General features: G+C 44.4%; 1 protein-coding gene across 9 annotated transcripts in view; it reads left to right on the forward strand.

Moving 5' to 3' along the window:
- Positions 1-20,757, forward strand: part of Alkbh3 (alkB homolog 3, alpha-ketoglutarate dependent dioxygenase) — a 33,653-nt gene that overhangs the window by 446 nt on the left and 12,450 nt on the right. For 2 of the 9 annotated variants that reach the window (XM_087911361.1, XM_087911363.1), the window contains exons 2-9: positions 116-300; positions 1,696-1,820; positions 2,116-2,213; positions 3,659-3,693; positions 6,448-6,495; positions 8,234-8,337; positions 9,812-9,900; positions 15,639-15,848. In XM_087911361.1, coding sequence (XP_087767487.1) covers positions 1,766-1,820; positions 2,116-2,213; positions 3,659-3,693; positions 6,448-6,495; positions 8,234-8,337; positions 9,812-9,900; positions 15,639-15,848 — 639 coding nt within the window. In that variant the 5' untranslated portion in view covers positions 116-300; positions 1,696-1,765. The remainder of the gene's footprint in view (positions 1-115; positions 301-1,695; positions 1,821-2,115; positions 2,214-3,658; positions 3,694-6,447; positions 6,496-8,233; positions 8,338-9,811; positions 9,901-15,638; positions 15,849-20,757) is intronic. The other 7 variants (XM_048443575.3, XM_087911362.1, XM_087911365.1 and 4 more) reach the window with 5 other exon arrangements.

The raw sequence follows: 20,757 nt of genomic DNA on the forward strand, positions 1-20,757 counted from the left end.
GATTTTCACCAGTTGCCCTAGACGAATGACATCGCTCCTGTGTGAATGAACAGCTAGGTGCGCCGGTCAGAGGCCTTCGGGGACCTCCCGCTAACTCTTGTCTTATGCCTTTAAGACCTCGGAGATGAGGGCTTCCTTCGCACATCTCGCTCGGCTGGAGAGTTGGATTTGATCGTTTCATTAACGCTTTGGGGCAGCTGACAGGCTCTTCGTGTCCCTACCTGATAAATGATATAGGTTGTTGTTGATGAGACAGGCTGTCAATATTTAACTCAGGCTTCCTGAATGCTGAGATTACAGGTGTGTGCCGGTAAACCATACTAACTATCACCTAAGGAGATTTATAAGCACGGAGTCCCGAACCCAGATCTACTCTTTTGGATCAGAAGGTCTAGAAGATAGGGCCTGGGGATCTGTAGCTGAGTGTTAATATAACTGTGTTCTCTTTGGGAACTTGAAGCTTTCCTAGACCCATAAAGAAGTGGCTTGTAAATTCAGAACATGTGGCCTGACCCTCCTGTATTCTGTATTTGCCACAGGGTATAATTAGTGGGCGAAAATGTAGGGGATTTGATTAGCTTAAGGCTGAGACTTGATAAAAGCTGAGCTTTTAGTCAGTATTGATTTCTCTGAGTGACTAAGTCACTAAACCCCTGCTCCCCATATATATTAACATCTTACCTTTCTCTGCTTGTTATAAGCATAGAAATGAAATCTTTCCTAAATCACAGTTTTGAAAGTGGGATATGAATATTTTATATTTTAATTTAAATTTAATTTTAGTGGAAAAATTCTTGTATATATTTATGGGATATTGTGACGTTTTGATATATGCTTGTGATATAGAAAGAGCACAAAATGAATACATTTATTATTTCCATGCCTTTTTGTGATGGAAATATTTAAAATCTACTCTTTGTAACTATGAAATACCCAGGATTTGGTGTTTATGGTTATTGTTCGTGTAGTAGATCAGTAAAACTCATCTTGTCCAAATGAATCTTTGTACTTTAGATCCACAGTGCCCTTTTCCCCGTCTAACCCCCTTCCCTAATCACAAGGAATCACATTCTACTCTTAGGGCCTCAGCTTTCTTAAGTCTTTATGTGTGAGGTCATGTAGGATTTGTCTGTTTGTGCTTCTCTTACACTTGGCCAAAGTCCTTCCGGTTCCTCTGTCATGTCTACTTTTAAAACTTCTGGGGATGCTCATACAACCAGTGTAAGTAGTAATGCACGAGGAAACTGGGTCTTGGCTTTTTTTTTTTTTCCCTGGCTTTTGAAGCAGGGTTTCTCTGGGTAACCCTGGCTGTCCTGGAACTCTGTAGAGCAGGCTGGCCTTAAACTCACATAGATCTCCTGCCTCTGCCTCCTGAGTGTTTGGACTAAAAGCATGCACCACCACACCTGACTTGGCCTGTTTTTCAATATTCATGATAAGGACGATGGGACGTGTTCTGCTCTTGAGGCTAATATGAATAGCGCGGGCTATGTGTGATAGACGGACTGCCTGCTGTGATAGCCAGCAGTCCAAGTGAATCAGCTTCTGACAGAGATGTCGTAAAGACAGTTGACTTTATGTAGAAGCTCTATCTGCTGTTGTGCTGTCTCTTCTGACCAAAAGGGCTATAATTACCCGCTAGGAGGCCAGGCTCTCACAGTCTTTAACAAAGTACTCGTTTCTTTTTGAACACAGGTTACCATCCATGGTTTGAATCAGGAATGAAATCTTCTGAAATCTCAGAACAGAAAGCCTTTTGTTCAATATGGACGACCAAAGACGGCGAGCCCGAGTACAGGGAGCCTGGGCGGCTCAGCCAGGCAAGAACCTGCAGGGACTGTGTGCGGGTGTGGACAGCCGCCATTGTCTTGCTTTTTTCCTTTGCTCTATAATGAACTCCCACTTTACTTGTTCAGTTTTCTTTAGAAATGGCTGGCATTTGTCCGATCTGGCCGATGGTGAGCTAAGGGCATAAGCTTGGCTCCTCCTGTTTAGTCAGTACCTTCAGAGTGGGTGGAGGCTGATTGTTGCCTTTGCCAATTACATTTTGGGGTCATAAGTCATCTTCAGGGAGGTTTATTGGCTCTTGTTTGAGGCTCTTCTCTCCTGTTTCAGCTACTACTGGTAGGGGTCATCTTCCCCAGACACCGGGGCAGGCCTGGCGGAGGAAGCAGCTGCCTGACAGAGAGTTTGTGTTCAAAGAGCCTCAGCTGGTAAACTGCTGTTTCTCCTTCAGTGGTAACAGAGATGTGTTTCTGAAGTGGGTTCTGCAACGGTGGCTGAGTGGGTTACTTAAGAGTAGCAGGACAAAGGGGTTCTAATAATAATGAAATGTGAACTATTTTGGTTTTCTTATCTGCCTGAAGACTCTTTGTATTCTGCCCTCATTGTGTGGCCATGTTTCCCTCCAAACCCTCTGCCTTTTTGAGAGAGGGGGCAGAGAAGCTGTCCCATGACTACCAGCTTAATGCTATACTGTGACAAGAGCTTGCATGGGCTAGCTAAGATTTAACAGTTCTATAATGATGTTCTCTTCAGAATTGTTACAGAAAATCCTTCTGAAATTTCAGTGATTATAGCCTGGTTTTTAGCCCCCACCCCCATAGGAAATAAATGTAAAAAACATAGATGACTCAGTTTTGGGGAGACAAAGGCGTTGCAGGGCTGGGGATCAAGCCCAGAGTCTATGCTAGGCAAGTACTGTCTCTTGAAGTAACTCCAAGTTCTTTTTTTATTTTCATGTGTGTGCAATGCATTCATTGCAAATGCATTTTTATATGTATGGGTACACATGCATATGTGCCTATAGATGTGTGTGCAGAGGCCAGAGTTTGACATCAGGTATTGTCCTCAATTGCTCCCCAAATTATATCTAGTCAGGGTCTCTCAGAATGTTCTAAATGCAGCTAGTCTAACCAGCCAGTTTGCCCTTGGAGTTCCCTGTCTCCACCTCCCGAACTCTGCATTGCAGATAAGCCTCTGCACCCACTCAGCATTTACATGGTGTGGAGAATTTGAATTTAGTCTCTCATGCTTTTGTAGCAAGTGTTTATCAACTGAGCCATCTCCTCAGCCTCTTCACTTAAAAGAACAATAAAATGAAAAAATTACAATTTAAAAGTTAGGCATGTTGGTATAGTAACAATCATTTACATCGATGGTTCTCATCCTTCCTAATGCTGCAGCCCTTTAATACAATCATCATGTTGTGATGACCTCAACCTTACAGTTATTTCATTGCTACTTCATAATTTTGCTGCTGTTAGGAATTGTAATGTAAACATTTGTGTTTTCCGATGATCTTAGGCGACCCCTGTGAAAGGGTCGTTCAGCTCCCAAAGAGGTCATGGCTCACAGGTTGAAAACTGCTATATAAATAATTATCAAAACTCAACTTAGAATGTATCTTCTACTTTAAAAAAAAAAGTCTTCTTTATTAATAAAATTTTTCTGCAGTGTCTAACGGGAAAATTGACTAGTTCTAATTGTATCACGTTTTTGATAGGAACTGCAGGAACAATGCTCTGTTGGGGTAGTGGTGGTGGGATGGCAAAAGGATAGGTGTAAACCTGCCTTGTTTTGGCTAGAAATGAGAGGATGTGCTATTCTTGACCCTTGGGAACCATCCCAGAGTTCAGATCTGCCTGTTTCCTTGCAGGTTGTGCGTACAGTCCCAGAGCCCAGAGTGATTGAGTAAGTAAGCATTGCCCACAGTGAAGTGCATGGCCAGGGTCTCTCCCTTTAAAATGAGCATGGCCCAATAGCTCCAAACTTTTAGCTGGGAGGAATAGTCTACCTCAGTCGTTGAACTTGATCCTTTGAGGAGACTTCCTGGGTTTACCGATGATATAGAAAACACAGCAAGATCTCTGCACATTTAATTCTAACTCTGGGGTTGATTTCCTGGCCCCGTTTCATTGGTTTCTAGAAGGGTAGACTGGATACAGAAAAGGCATTGTCCTGAGTCACTGCAGCCAGGCTTGTTGGGCAGCCTCAAGTGCCATTTTATTAGCAATCCTTATGAAAATCGCTGTAAACTAGATGACCCTGCATCCCATGTATTAAAGCCATGGGGTTAGTGCTGAGCAATTTAAGCAATGCTAAATGTTCCTCTTGTATTGGTCTGTGTTTCGAATGTTCTCCCAAGCTGGTGTGAGATATATTCTCTTCTGCCTCTCACTTTCCTCCTGATGTAAGTAAATTATCAGTATAAGCTATACTTTTATGTTAGCAATTAGCATCAGATGGATGTTCTTGCCCATGAGCAGTCTATTATGCTAGATAGATATTTGTAGATTGATTTTACAAGAATTTGAAACTTACACAAATATCAGTATAATTTCAGTAATTATCTAGTCACATCTTTGCAACTAGTTAGCTATATAACTAGTCCTGAGTTCTTTCCATCTCTCTAGAATTTGATTTTCTGTTTTGTATGTTAAGGACTAATAGTCCAGTCACTTAAATCTAGCTTAGGTCTATTAGTCTTTGACTGTTTGAATGGTATGCAGTATTGCCTCCGTTGGTGGTAGAGAGAACAAAGCCGCGAAACCATTACAGTTGGGCTTAAAAGGGAGGGTTGCAGTCGTAAGTTTGCAAGTAGAGAAAAATGTTACAGCATCTCTCCTAGGTGTTTGGGGCTTAGCCCTGGGCTTTATTTGCCAGTTCCCAGAAATGTGTTCCATGTTTGAAGTGAGTTTCTCGATACAGTTCTTTATATCTCATTAAAGCACAGTATCTATATTCTTGGAATCTATATAGACTACTTCTGTAGAATGTGGTCCTTGGGGAAAATATGCTAGCTGTGCTCATTCAACTGCCTAGGAGCCTAGCACAGAGGTCATGAAGCACTGGCCCCCTGAGAGAGGTGATAGGAAGGCCTTTGAAGTAGTAAATGATCTGTGTGCTCTGTTGCTTTTCTGCCGTGAAACTTGCACCTGCTTGTCTGTGTTTCACACCTTTCCACACTGGATTAAATTCAGCAAGCTTTGTTTGTTTGGTTTGGTTTGGTTTTTATTTTTCAAGACAGGGTTTCTCTGTAGCTTTGGAGCCTGTCCTGGAATTTGCTCTGTTGACCAGGCTGGGCTTGAACTTTCAGGGATGTATCTGTCTGTCTCTGCATCCCAAAGTACTGGGATTAAAGGCATGCTCCACCACTGCCCAGCATTCAGCAAGCTTTTATCACCCATCCACGGTGTGTAAGTTGTGAGAATAAGCCACTCTTTGCCCCTTAAGGGACCCACATCTGTAACATGAGGGCCAGCTTGTCGGGATTTCTGTCCTGTCCAGTTCCCACAGCTGGCAAGTCCCAAAGAAAATCACAGAGGACTCCATAATATTATAAACTGATTGGCCCATTACCTCGAGCTATTTATTAGCTCTTGTAACATATATTAACCCATTATTCTTATCTATGTTAGCCACATGGCTCAGTACCTTTCTCAGCCGGGCAGATTACATCTTGCTTCTTCCATGGTCTGGGTAGGACTGCGGAGGGATCTTCCTGCTTCCCAGAACACTCCTGTTCTCATCACCCCGCCTCTACTTCCTATCTGATTGACCTGCCTGTACTTCCTGCCTGGCCAATCAGCATTTATTTAAAACATGATTGACAGAATACAGACAATTCTCCCGCACCACACATCTAGCGAATAGAATAGACATTTAAACAAGTTGTAATTTTGTACACAAGATCTAATACTGGCACAGGGTGAGATGGGTCATGTTACTGACACAAATTAATGGTCAGGAAAGTTTTAGAGGTGAGGCGCAGTGAGATTTTTGTAGGGGAAGTCAGAAGATTTCCCTGGGCCAGACTGGGAGGTGAGTTGGATAGGGGCTGCTGGCTGGTAGGGAAGTATTTCAGCATACAGAAATGTGGGCTAGAAGCACCTATAGTGCTATAGTAAAGGAATGCAAGTGGTTGCTGCTGAGGTTGGTGGCTCTGTGGGAGTTGTCAGAAGAGGGGTCTAGGTCTCAAGGACCATGAATGCAGTGGTGGGGACACTGAAGGATTTCTATGCAGAGGAAGAACTCACTAGACATTTGTCTTTGAAAGTAACAGGTGTTCTAGGTGTGAGGTGTGTGCACTTGCCCCCTGGGTTGTACTTCTCATTCTAAACTCTCCATTGGTGATAGGTTCTTGGATCATATCAGCCTGAATTATGCGTGAAACCTTGAGGGGTAGAGTCAGAGGTTATTGTCTCCCGCTTTTGTCCCCAAGGCCTGATCCTATGGGGGGGGGGGGTTCTGTTCCCAGTACCATTAATGATGCACCACCATTTTGCCCCTTGTCTAGCAGTTGAGGAGGAGCAGGGTGGAGATTATGCCCCCCTCCTAGTGTTCTCTGTAAGTAACCAATCCTAACGAGTCAGGGCCGTGGGAGGGCGCAAACAGGGTGGATTCCATTGCCTCACACTAACACGTGCGTCTCCTCTTCTTCTTTAGCAGGGAAGGAGTGCATGAAATCAGCCTGTCACCCACAGGTGTGTCGAGGTAGGTGACTCCTCATTGGTGCATGACTGCAGCTGTCACTGACTTACAGGCTCTTGAAATTGTCCTCTCCTTATTAAGGAACAAGACTCAGGTTATACCTCCTTTTTACAAACTCTTTCTAGCATCAGAACATTTTCACAGCGTCTGACTGTTAGAGCGACTGTTGTGACCACAGTCTCACGAGGAAGCCAAGCCTAGAGAGACAGTCCTTTTCCTGCACCCCGGCCACTCACAGTAGCTTAGTACCAGAGCTGGCTCCAGTCTTTCATGAGTGCTTCATTATTTATTGCTGCACTTCATGAACTATGTGTATATTCATTATATAGTGTTATATTGCCACATTAAGGTGAACTGAAGATAAAGTTAAATATATATTAAGTTAAATATATATTAAATATATATAAGAAGGTAAAGTTTTATATATATATATTACATGTAGTCACTATTTAAAAATATTTTAATGCACAGTATATTAGCTATCACCATAAACCAATGAGATAAACAATTACATCAGAAATGACAAATGAAAGTTGTTTAACAGGATCCTCTTCTGGATATGGAGTACCCAGTATAACTGGCTGGTGTGGCTACTGTTTTAACCCCTTTTAGAAGCTCCCAATCTTTGTTTTTTATTGCTGTGATCAATACGATTACTGAAAGCAACGTGGGAAGGAGAGGATGGCTTCACCTTTCAACTCTCAGGTTGCACTCCATCACTGCGGGAAGTCGGGCAGGAACAGAAGCAGAGGCCATGGAGAAATGCTGCTTACTGGCTTGCTCTTCCTGGGTTACTCTGTTGCCTTCACCTCCCCAGGACCATCTGACCAGGGATGGTATTGCCCACAGTAAGCTGGGCCTTCCCACCTCAATCGTCAGTCAAGACAAAACCCCCACAGACTTACCTTTTGGCCAGTCTGACGGAGGCAAGTCCTCAGTTGAGATTCCTTCTTCCCAATGGCCCTGATTGTGTCAGGTTGACAAGAAACAAAAACAGTAACAACAAAGCAAATCAACCATCCATCCGAGACACTCCCCTTTGAAGCAAGACTTTCCCAGCCAATATGCGAACCAGCTGTGTTGTGCTGGTCAGCCAGGTCTTGTGTTAACTAGGTAGCTTTAGATGACCTCTGGGTCTTCTAACTCACATGCACCTTCTGAGGGCTTGCTGTTATCAAGACTGTGGGAGAGTGCCCTTCTAGACTTTCCTTAGGGAAGAGATACAAAATGACTTTTTCAGCTGAATCTGTAACAGGATGAGAATGTATTTAGTAAAAGGAAACCTCATTTGGATATATTTGTTTTGATAGCCATGGTAGTCTCTGTCTTCTAATGGATATCGTTTTAAAAAATATCTTTTGACCTCTACGTTTTACTAGTTACTCTTCATAGTGACCTTATGAAATGGATGTCATCTTTAGGTTACACTTTTGGAAACTGAGGAACATTAATTGCCTGTCCAAGGTTTCAAAATAGAGCCGTGCTAGTAATGTTTGTCTCCTCTCTCCTGGGCAGTATCTTGAACACTGTTTAGAGCAGAACTCTAGAAAGCCTCGTGTGTCCCTCTTACGGCCTTGTGTCTTCAGTGGTGCCATAAATGGAGTGTGTTATTTTACGTGAAGATCATGTGGAAGGAAAATAGCTCCATCTTCCTTTGAAGTGAAGGTCTAGTCAGCTCTCTGCCAGTACTCAGTCCGCCTTTTCTGTGTAGTTCAGCTAATGACGCTCTTTCTGCATTAAGGGTGTGTTTATATCCTGGCTTTGTGGACTTGAAGGAAGCTGACTGGATATTGGAGCGCCTTTGTCAGGATGTCCCCTGGAAACAGAGGATGGGCATCAAAGAGGGTAAGCAGGCCTCTGGGCCACAGTTGTTGCTGCACAGTCCCCGTTCAGATATTTTGCAGTTCCCTGGATCTGCTTAACAGGATTAAAGCCAAGACTCCCTAAGAGACAGACAGGAATTAGTGTACCAGGCAGAAGCCATGCCCAGCAGAGACCCAGAGGTCAGGGAGAGTGGACAAGAGCGAGGCAAGAGCTCAGAGAGCCAAGAAAGCCCGGCTAGCTGGCCTGTGGCTGACATATTCTCCCTTTCGCTTTAACTGCTTGTTCCTTCCTTATAGAAGTTTCCAGAGCTTTTTTTTTTTTTTCTAATCCATTTGGCACACATTTTACTGAAGTCCTACTTACTGACTCTGTGTCTTCTCTTTCCTTTCATTGGAGTCAGCCAGTCTCCTTCAGTTTCAGTGTCCCTCTCCTGTACTTGTGAAGATGCAGCACAATTGATCACCTTACTGCCATCTGCCCCTTACTGTTGCTCTTCCTGCTCCTGCAATGCCTGTGCTACCTCACATGGCCACTAGGAGGCGTCTGTGCTCTGACATAAGCTCCTTCCCTAAGACTTGGAGCCAGTTTGAATTGCTTGTGAAGGAGACAAAGTGCATGTAAACTGGCTTCATTTTTTTTTTTTTTTTTTTAACACGGGTGTCAGAATAGGAACCTTTTTAGGGAAACCTTCCCTACTCTAGGAGTTTTCACAGTGTGGCTTTGGCGCTTGCTTTAGCATTACAAGTAATTGTTAACTTTGAGCAAATTACAGTTCAGAGGCTCTGTGATTAATTCTAGGTTTTCTTATCTTTAAAAGTTATTTAATAGTACATAAATTATAAGATTCATGTTAATTAAGTAAATTAAAATGATGCATGATACTTGCTTAACAGAATGCCTACTGGTGTGTGTCTGTGTGTGTGTGTGTGTCCTTTAATGAACACTGGCTCCCCCGACTCCTTTTTTCAGCAATTCTGGGTTCAAATGAAAGGCTTTATGCAGTCTTCGAGGTTTAGAAAGTTCTACTACTGAGCTGCACGTCCCCAGTCCTGTGTTGTTGTGACGGATGTCTGTTGGGGAGAGATGGTAGCCCCTGACCTCTCTAAAACAGTTAGATAGCATCCGCGTGTGACAAAAGCAGGTGTGTGTTACAGTTGCTCCCACTGGTTTAGATCAGAAGGGCATGTGCAGTGTTGCCATGACGTGTGTAGACGACTAGGTTCTCTTGCTTTTCAAATGGATTATTGTTACTACAAATCACACGGCCCAGGCTCCATATCCTGCTTTGTGACTGAAACAAACAGATCATACACTTTCCCTCCCCAGAGCCTTCGCCCAGGCTGTCCCTGCCAGCATGCCTTTCCTGTGTAGTTCTTCCAGCGTCTGCTAGCCACCTCCCATATCCTGAGGAAGGGACTGGGTCAGCCTTCCTCTTCCTTGTGCAGGCAACCTTACCACAGCATCTATCTCAAGAGCCGTGTATTTTCTTTCTTAGATATAACTTATCCGCAACCAAGACTTACAGCATGGTATGGAGAGCTTCCTTACACTTACTCAAGAATCACTATGGAGCCAAATCCTCACGTATGTTGAAATGATGTCACTGGTGTGGTATTGGTCTAAGTGTTGAATACCAGAGTCGTTGCTCAGAGAGGCAGATGACAGTTCCTGCTTCAGAAAGTCCTCTGGGCTCAGAAAGCGCCTGCTTCTCATCCTCTGTGTGCTCATGATTTGTAAAGGAGCTCAGAGGACGGGAGAAACTGGAACTGTGAATTAGGGCTGGAGTGCAGGTTCCAGGGGAATGAGCTGCCGCTCCCGACCGTTCCTGTGTCAACACTGCTGTGTTCTGCTGTGCAGCACGTCCCTGTAGCTGGCCAGTGAGGGTAGGGCGCCTTCCCATTTCTCAGCTCTGTCGTTACTTGTGAAAAAAATCTGGGGTTTGTTAAATTTATATTCTGTAGGTAGTTTCCAGACTTCCAACTTACTGCCACTTGGCCTTGTTTCTACTGCTTCTTTTGTTTTTGAAGCTTTCCATGATAGCTGGGCAGTCATGGTAGTAACTTGCCCACAGTCCTACAGCTCAGGAAGCTAGGCAGGGTGGTCATAAGTTCAAGGCCAGCCTTAGCAACACACTAAAACCCTACCTCATTAAAAAAAAAAAATCCACGTCAGTAGACAAAGATATTTTGGTCTATAAATAAACTTGTCAAAGGCTAGAGTTGAGGCCCAAGAAAGAGCTCCCAGTTCAGTTCTTGGACTCTTGCCTTCGACAAAAATGTTCTGCCTTACTGAAAGAGACTTTGAAGAGGTGGAGTTTTGCTTGTTCATTTAGACATACAGAGTGTGGCGTGTTTTAGAGCCCTAGCAACATGTATGCACAAAGGCCCTGTGTGCTGACGTCCCCAGTACATGAGCACAGTGACTGCACAGGGGAGGTGGCTGTGCCGTGGGGCTCCTCCCTAGAGCCGGCTGCAGGCTGCGACTGCAGAAGGTGAGAAGCTCCTCTCTCTGAGTAGACTTGGGGACCCAGGCAACAGAAGCGGCCCCCACTTCGTCACAGCCGGTTAACTGCTTGTCCAAGACCACAGTGGCAAAGCTGGGGGCTAAACAGGCTGTGGGGAGGTCCTTCTTCATTTGTTCCAGCTTGTCTTTCAGTCGACTTTCTTTTCAGTCAACATTGCTGTGCGTCTGTTGGGGGCAGTTCCTGGGCTTAATAACCACTGTTTTTAGAGTACACAGAAGCTACACGGTACTTCCTGAATATTGTCTTTCACTCTAGAGTCATTTTTAAAACAATTTTTCAAAAAAAAATTTTTTCACTAACAATCTTTTTTGACCCTTATTGAAATTGTAGTCTCAGCACTTAGGAAGATGTAAGAGGGCTTCTGGGTTTGAAATAAATCGTTCCCTGGAGAAACAAAGTGGCTTGGGTGTGGCTTGGTTGAACAGCACTTACCTAGTATGTACAAGACCCTGGGTTTTGTTCCTAGTACCACAAAACATAAACCAACCAAGCCAAACAAAAGCCCCTTAAATGAATAAAAATGAAAAACTGTCTATAAGTTTCTTTTAACTATTTATCATTAACAAGTCTTAAATATTCTATATGGATTTAATACCTGTGTAATATTTCATAGTCTTTGACTACAGTAATTTATTCAAGCCTGCCTCTTGTTGAACATCAAGATTTCCAGAACAGAGCTAGGGAGGCTGCTCAGTCAGTGCCTGCTGCTCAGCGTAAGGACCCGAGCTGAGACCCACTTTCCAGTCTCAGGTGGAAGAGCACAGTAATCCCTGTTTGGAATCCCCGTGCTGAGAAGTTCGCTGGTCAGTTAGTCTAGCCTACTTGGTGAATTCCAGGCAAGTGAAAGATCCTGCATCACACAAGATAAGAAAGAGCCGGACTGTACCTGCGAGTGCCCCTAGGAGTTATCTTCTGGTCTCCAAGCATATACGTGTGCAAACACATGCACACAAAAGACTCTCAAATTATAATTCCTATCATGGAATTCTGTATGTTTATTGCTAATGTATTTAGCATATATACATTTATTTTGAGATAAGGCCTCATTAGATAGATAGGCTGACTTCAAATATCTTTAGCTAAAGATGGCTGCAAACTCAAATCCTGCTATTCTAGCCTCCATAGTGGTGTTAGAGGCGTGACCACAATGCCCAGCTTTAGATGTAGGTCTTGAAACCTGTTTATCTTTGTACAAACTGAATGATATTGGGCCCGATGTATAAAATAGATTAAAGCTTAATCAGCTGCAAGTCTCACCAACACGACCTTCCTATAGACCCAGGCCCGCCTTTGTGGCACTGGGCCGCTCTAGAAACTCAGCTGCGTTCACTTTCCTTCAGATGTCTCTTGAGGATAGAATGCCTTTACTGAGCAGCAAGATGACGCCGAATTTTAATTTAGACATTCAGTTCTAAAGGATCTCTATTTAGAGAGTTGGTTAAAGAGTCTAAATTAGTCCTCCATTACCCATCCCATGTCTCCCTTTCTCTATACTTCACTACCAAAAATAGCCAAGAAAAAACATATACCACTTAGAAACATACTGCAGACTTGATGTTGTCACAGTGCTGAGCCCCAAGCGAGTCAGGCTAGTGCTGATGAGATTCTCAGTCACATTCTAGAGCCACCTTCTTCCCACTCTTGTTTTCTTGTGAGGTGTCTGATTCAGGCATCTGCTTTTTCTCTTTCTCTGTGAAGGTGGATTCTAGCTGGGAGGTAGGCAGGAAGCACAGCTTGCCTTGCCGTAGCTGGGATTTCACTTTAGAGTTTGTTTTCTTGAACAAGAGCCAACTTCATAACCTTCGTGTTCTGCTGACCTGAGTTCTGTGTCTTCTGTAAATCCTCTGCTTGACAAAGGTGATGGTGATAAGCACGAGGAGGCCGCTGTCAGGCTGGCGTCACACGGCTGTGCTGCGCCCGTGCCTCTGTGGCAGGATGGGGGCAGACGCAGGACTGCACTGTCCTCTCAGCACCCATTCTGTCACTGCATGCTCGTCCGTAAGCTTCCTGAAGCACATTCCATGGGTCCAGGAAGCTTTCATAGGTACCACACTGTTTTCACAGTAGTGCCTAGAGTGTGTGTGTGTAACTGTGTAGCATTTGCTCTGATGCTATAGAAATACAAATGGATGAATGGGGAGCACCTCCAACAAACTGCCAGTAATCGCTGGGCCCCCACTACAGCACATTCCTACCTTGGGTTTTCAAAATACTCAGTTTAGCACCCCCTGAGATGGCTCAGTGGACGAAGGCACTGACCCCCGCCCCAAGCTTGATGTCCTGAGTTCAATCCATTGAACCCACCTGGAGGAAGTGGAGAACTGGTTCCTCCAAAATTGTCCTCTGACCTTCACATGTGTGCTGTGCACATGTGGGCGCATGTTCATACACAATAAAAGAATGTAATTTCAAAAGTTAAAGATAAGGCGTTCTAGAGATAGCTCAGAGGTTAAGAGCATTTGTTGCTCGTGATAGAGGACTTAGATTTAGTTCCCTATGCTCCTGACTGCTCACAACCATCTGTAACTGTAGTTCCAAAAGATCTGATGCCTTCTTCTGACCTCTGAGCACCAGGCACACAGATAGTATAAATACATCCATATCAGCAAAAACATTTACACTCATAAAATAAAAACACATACACATAAAGTGAAAATAAATCTAAATTGTTTCCAATTAAAAATAAAAATGCCAATCCAGGCATAAGTGGTAAGTGCTTTTACTTAGAGATCTGCCTGCCTGTTCTACAAAGAGAGAGAGTTTCAAGATAGCCAGGGCTATGTAGAGAGATCCTGTCTTAAAAAAACAGACAGACAGACCAAAAAAAAACAAAACAAAACTTATTTCAAGTACATCTTAATAGTTCATTTGATGAAACTGAAAGAAGACATAAGGTGTGTCTCCAGAAAGTGAGTGTGACTGAGCTGTGAGCTCTTCTCCCCATAGATTGCTTTTCTATAAAAACAGCTGGCAAGCAGACCTCTTCGTCAGATCTGAGAAGCTGACTGATATTTCCTCACCAGCAAATGAAATTAGTTTCACTTTAGTGAAAACAGTGGCCAGGGTTTGTTGTCAGTGATAAAAGTTGAATTTCCAAGCACAAACCAGACTCTGGGGAAACTAAGCATCCATCACTGTGAGCCTGGCTTTTTCCCATGACCGAGGCTTGTTTGATGAACTCAGTGACAGTATTTACAGTGTCATGACTGGGTGGTGACATGTGCGGAGGTTTAGAAGGTCTGTGTGACTCAGTGACTGCTGTTTCCCAGGTGACAAAAACCATGCAAGGGCAAAGATCCATTAAGATTTTGATTTAAACATAAAAAACAAGAAAAGTTTGAGATAACGTCAGATCCTGAGTGGGGCTAACTCGAGATCTGCCAAGGCTGAGGTTTGGATGCAGTCACAAAGCAAAGCTGCTCTCTGACAGGGCTGTGCATTAATTTTAGCAGAGTAAATGCAGAAGCAGGGGAGCTGACTGCCTCCCGTGTAGACAGACACTATGTTTGCAAAGCAGAGCCGCTCTCATCACAGTTTTATATTGAAATTACATCTTCCATACACAGTTATATAGATTCGTTGTTGCATTTTGACTGAATTGCCAATGGTATATTTATTTATCTGGACACAGGGTCTTGCTATGTGGCCCAGGCTAGTTTTTAACTCTGTCCTCCTGCCTCAGCCTCCCTGGCTTTGTAGCATGTGTCACCACTCTCAGTTCAGCTTTAATTTTAATATAGTAAATATCAATAACTATAACCTAAAAGAATGAAGGTTCAGACTGGGTGTGGTGGTGCACACCTTTAAACTCCGCACTTGGGAGAAAGAGGCAGGCAGATCTCTGTGAGTCAAGATCAGCCTGTTCTACATAGCAAGTTCCAGGCCAACCAGAGCTACATACTGAGATCCTGGCTCCTGCAGCAACAGTAAAGTGAGGACATCAATCACTTTGGTAGTGTAAAGGTTGAACGCCGCTGTCCTAAAGTGTGTGCTGGGCTCTTGAGATTTAGTAAGACACAGAGCTCTCGTGGAGCCAGTACACAGCCTGTGACTGATGTTCATAACTTCCTGTGTACGTGGCCACACTGCAAACTACATCACTGAGCTGGGCGTGGCCAGCAAGCTGAGCTGTGCAGTGTGGTTAAGTCTGTAACTTCACAGTTCTAAGAGTGTGCTCTGCGTCCCATTCTAGAGAGAAGAAAAGGGCCACATTGTTATTGTTGGCATAGCATAGACCAGGATGGCCTCAAGCTTGCCTCAGCCTCCCGAGTGCTAAGATTACTGGCTCACACCACAATGTCAAAGATTTGGGTTTTTTTTTTTAAGGAAGCTAGCTACTCTAAATATTAATTATTTTTCAAGAAAGCAAATCTATTGTTGAGACTTAAAATAGGAATAGGATGAATGGAAGGCACCCAGTGGAGAGCACTCCTGTTCTTCACTCGAACCTGAGTGTGTGGACTCACTGGCTGTCAGCTTCGCTGCTCCACTTAGCACAGCGCTGCCTTTCCAGAGCCACCCTGAGCGTGCTGACACTGGCCACTTTGTGAGGATCCGAGAGAAACGAGAGGGTGGACAGGCTCCAGCCTTCGGATTTAGTGCTTTCCTACTAGAGTGGAGGAGGTTGACTTGCTTCAGCATAGAGACGGAGGGAGGAGACGACTCTACTCTTCTTGCCTTCTGTTTCTTACATTGCCCTGCTCAGAGCTTGGCTCATTTTGTCTTTTTTTCTGTTTTCCCATGCCTACCTACTGTGCCTTGCGTGCCTGTCCCTGCACTTGCTTCGGCTTGCTGCCAGTGGCATCCTGTGCTGTGCACTCTGAAGAGCCGCATTGAGGAGAACACTGGGCACACCTTTAACTCTTTGCTGTGCAATCTTTACCGGAACGAGAAGGACAGTGTGGACTGGCACAGTGATGATGAACCCTCGCTGGGGAGCTGCCCAGTCATCGCGTCACTTAGTTTTGGTGCCACTCGGACTTTTGAGATGAGGAAGAAACCCCCACCTGTAAGTATTCTCTGCCTTAAACACACATTTTCCTCCCTTACCTTCAGTGAAGAGCCCAGATCTCCTAAAAGCCGCCCTTTCCAGGATTAGGGGTAGGAGTCCACAACATTGGTGAAACATTTTCATTTGTTTGCTTCCTCCAAATGTGTGGCTTCCAAAGTGCCCACTCGTGCATTTGCTTATCCTGCAGGAATTGTCCCCTTCACCAGGTCCTGTGGGCCCAGTGCCACTGCTGGAAAGGAGTGACCGTCCGGGTCCTATGGGATTGCACCTGTGTCACATACTGTGCCTGAAGAGTCACAGAAGGGTGACTCAGAGTTAGGGAGACTCCAGAAACTCGGGAAAGAGGCCCTGAGTCGACTGTTATTTCCTGTGTGCCTGTGTAGCATATCTCTGTCTGGGAGGGAGCATCACAAATCCTCATTGTCTTCTAGTCTTCTTCAAGGGTGTGTGAGCCTGTGACTTCTTGAGCGAGAGGAAGCTCAACCCAGATTCTCGGGCAGTAGTGTGCCTAAGTTGAGACTGGAAAGCAGTGAGTAAACTAACTTTAATTTCAGTTTTCGCCCTAGTTCTCAGGTAGATTACATGACATTAGAAAGATTCAGAACTACTGATCCCCAAGTCCTGCCCTAATGTTTGAATCAAAAGGGAACCTTAAAACAAAGATAGAAAGCTAGAAGAAACTCCAAGAGAGGAAACTCACTAAGTCATTCTGATTCCAGAGTTCCTGTTATTCAGCTCGCATCATTAAATCAGGCCCCATCAGTGTGGAAGGCCAGTGGGCTGTGTTTTGATTATGACCTAATTCAGTCCTCCTGACTTGCTCAGAGCTCCTGTCTCCTCCGCATCAGATACTTCTGTAAGAATGCAGTTAACAGATCATGCAGGCTGCAGTGCCATTGGGTTTCCAAGCGTGTTGTTTTATAGCATACTGAGTTACTTGGCACATATGACATCAAACTCCAGTTGTTGGTATCATTTCCATTGATCAAGTTTGCTTCAGTTTGGTTGCCACCTAAACTTTGTTTGTTGGTAGAACATTCTCAGTCACCAGTGTAAGACCCATGACCATATTCTCCAGCAGCTTCTCGATGACTAGGGAGTGTGAGTTGAGCACCAAATATCTGGCTTTTGTTGGTATCTTTTATACGTGGTTACATCTCTATACACAGGCCTATGCTTGGATCCCAGGCTGCACATATGAAGAGTTCTTCTTGCTTGTGTAAGACTCGATATTAGAGATAGTGGGGGAGCACGGTGTGCCTGATGGCTTTTCAGACCCTCTCCTCAAGCAGATGGTGGCCACCATCCCTTTTCCAGGTGGGTCCTGGGCTGCAGGTGTAGCTGTAGGGGAGATGCAGCTCCCCGCGCTCTCGTACTGGAAGCCTTGGTATCACCCTCTGTTTGGTTCTTGCTTTGTTGCCAAGTGTTTCAGTGACTGTTTCTTTACCCACGCACATTCAGCACCACCCCCTTATGAAAAAAATTAGGGGCCTATTTATAGGTGGAAACTTAAGAATTCCCGAAGTATGCTTTTTGGGTAGTTAGTTTCAATGTACATGTGGTTCCCAACTGCTAACCATTAACAGTGCGTTGGTGCCCAGAAACACCCCTGACTGTCTCCCTCCCAGCACAGGGCTCCTCATTCATAGGAAGACCTGTCTCAGGGCCTAGGGCCGTAGCTCAGAGCACATGAGCAAGGCGGGGTTCTATCAGCACCACAAAACCAAGCAAAAGCCCAGCACATGGTGGCCTAGAACTCCATCTTGGTAATAATTTGTTACGTTGTAGGTTGGTGTATGGTCAGCAAACACAACAAACACATACAGCGTTGTTTCTGGGTGTGGCTGTGTGCAACAGATCTCTGTTTAAGAGAGACTGCCCACGCCGAGGCTGCCTCCTTAGGCTTCCTGGAGTCTGTTCTCAGGAACCTGGGGAAAGCAGAGGTCATGGAGTGATGGAAGAGATCAAGTCCCCTCGGTGTGCCTGGACTACAGCTGTGCCAGCTGAGTTAATGGAACATAATACATCTCATAAGTGAGAAAATTTATCTGAGGTCTTGAAATAAAATTGGCTGCGGAAATGAGTTTGGGAAGAAACATAAACAGTCAGTACCCCAGGTCACTGGCTCTAGTAAGTTTTGACTTCTGGCCTCATTTCAACTGGGATTGAATTTGGCATAATTCTTGTACATACTCTCAATTTTGACTTTTGTTTAAGATGGAGAAGCTGAGTGTTATTGTGTTGGAGATTATAATCACACATTGGTGACTACAGCCTAGAAGTTCCACTCGAGTAAACACAGCGCATGTTTAAACTTTGGAGGACTCACTCACACTTCATTAACAGATTCCAAAACTCTGGAGCCCATAAAAGTAGCCAAATGCAGAAGCCTTTCTTTGAGTTGACAGCCATGGAAATATTTCTCAGGGCTTACATCTTATTGCAAATAGGCCTTTTCCTGAAGGATTCAAGGGAATCAGCTATTCAAATCTTTGTCTACTTTTCTGTTTAAATTCAGGTAGTGGCTCAGAGAATGAGACTCATGACTCACAGCCCAAAGTTAAACAGGATAAGTCACTCTTCTGTGTGGCACGTGGAGTCTGACTTGCAGTACTCTTAGGACCTGTCTCTGAATGTCACTACTGTTGTAATTTTCCTGTCTGCCAACAAGATGGTTGTAGGAGGGAGTTTTCTACACTCGTGTTAGCTTTGACCTACCAGGTGAGAGCTGTCACTGTCTGAGTTGCTTTCTCATCTGAAGCAGATAAAAGCCAAGAGACTTCTTGTGTTTCACGTATCTATGGAGTTTTGAGACAGAGGCCTTTGGGGGCTACTTTCAAAGACTTATTTGTTTTTGGTTTTTTGTTTTGTTTTGTTTTTTGAGAGACAGGATCTTGTGTAACAAAGCTGGCCTTGAACTTTTGATCCTCCTACCTCTATCTCCTCAGCGCTGTAAATGCATTTGCCACCGTGCCCAGAAAGAGAATTTTTTTTTTTCATAACAAATTCAGACTCTTCAACCCCTGTAACAGCTGCTTGCTTTGCAGTCTGGTTCCTAGATCAGTCTGGCTACTGATCTTCTGGAAGCTGCCACATGTTCTACACACTATTTCAAACAGTTTCTCCCTTGCTGCCATGGAAGGGGATCTCTGGTCCCTACACATCCTCTGATTTGTGGAGCCCATGGCTTCGGGATTAAACAAGGAAGAACAGGGTGCCCATCCTTCCTTCACTGTCCTCTGCTCCCGGCCTGTGGAGTCTTACTCTGGTTTTTTCTCTAGTGGCGGTAAGGTACAAAGAACACAGTAGTCTTTGTTGGTTTTGTTCTGCATCCTGTCCCTTCCTTTGGTGTGGCTTAAATCAGAAACTGGCCAGTGCTAGCCTGCCCTGTCCAAAGATGAGAGAAAACTTAGCAAATCTGTGTCAAAAAGACCTTTTGTACCCTATCAGAGTGGGTTTCTGAAAGCTTTTCTGCACTACTTATCCAGAGCCCAGTGTACTTTCCAAACTACATCATGTTCCTGTTTGCAAAGATTAGCCTGGTTCTTTCCCCATCTAACTAATTCTATACAGAGGAGCAAACTAGAAAAGGAGCTACAAAAGCCGGTTGGCAGGCTGCTATTTCTCTGTCGGTTACCGTGGAAACAGTGATGGCTGGGGGGTTATTAGATAATAGCAGGAAGTTTGTGATGCACTGGAGGGTTAGATGCCAAAAGCCTTGTTTTTGTAGCAAATTACCTTGGATGAGCTCTTTTCCTGATCAGCTGAATAGTGCCTGTAGGAGGGGTTTCTCTCCACATCAAGATGATTGTGTTGAGGCAGAAGAGGCTTCTCTCTGGCCATTCCTCTTCCTGGCACCTTATGAAGGGTGTGCCTCACAGCAGAGGGGGTGGCTGCAAAAGCAAGACTAATGGTAGAGTCTTTGAGAACACACTTCACTAAATGATTTATAATATACTCACTCCTGGGAATACTGGAGTATTAAAAAGTCATTTTGATCATAAATATTGATTTTTTTTTCCCAGAGCGCTAGAAAACAAGGAAGATATTGAACTCTAAAAATGTTATAGCACTGAGTGGCTTAGCCTTGGAAGCTGGACTGCCTGGACTGTGTGGCATTCAAAGTTAGTGAGCGTCCACCGCAGGCAGTGACCCCTCTGCTATGGTTTTTAGTTATCATCATCTGTCCTTTTAGTTGTTTTTTTTAAATATTTATTTATTTATTATGTATGCAACAGTCTGTCTGCGTGTATGCCTGCAGGCCAGAAGAGGGCACCAGACCTCGTTACAGATGGTTGTGAGCCACCATGTGGTTGCTGGGAATTGAACTCAGGACCTTTGGAAGAGCAGGCAATGCTCTTAACCGCTGAGCCATCTCTCCAGTCCCCCTTTTAGTTGTTTTGAGACAGAATCTTGCTTGTTTTAACTACCCTGACCTCAGGCTCACAGTTAGCCTCCCCACAGGGGCTGGCATTACAGCCGACCACTGACTATGTGCTCTCCTTTTCCTTAAGCCATCCAATCACAGCGTCTGCTGTCCTGATGAACATGTTCTTCTCAAACACCATTCAGTGAAAGGAAGTCTGCCCCGGGGCTGGGAAGCAGCACTTATCTATACCCTTTATGTTAACTCTTTTCTAATAAAGGGAAATGATCATTGTAGTGACTTCAAGGGAATCATTGAAATGCTTTTCCAAGAAGGCAGTGGATTTGAGCTATTCTAAATGCTGTGCTAGAGCTTAAAAAAGTGAATGTGGTAAGAGCATAGTGGGACCCCGAGAACAGGGCAGCCGCCAGATCAGAAATAGTGAGGGGTTTGAACTCCTTGGAGCCTGGGAGGGTAAGTAAAGAAAGATACATTACCCTGACTTGATACATTACCTTCAGACTTGAAGCTCTGGAAGAC

The sequence above is a fragment of the Myodes glareolus genome, chromosome 10, assembly GCF_982192425.1.
Source record: "Myodes glareolus chromosome 10, mMyoGla1.1, whole genome shotgun sequence".
Lineage (NCBI taxonomy): Eukaryota > Metazoa > Chordata > Mammalia > Rodentia > Cricetidae > Myodes > Myodes glareolus.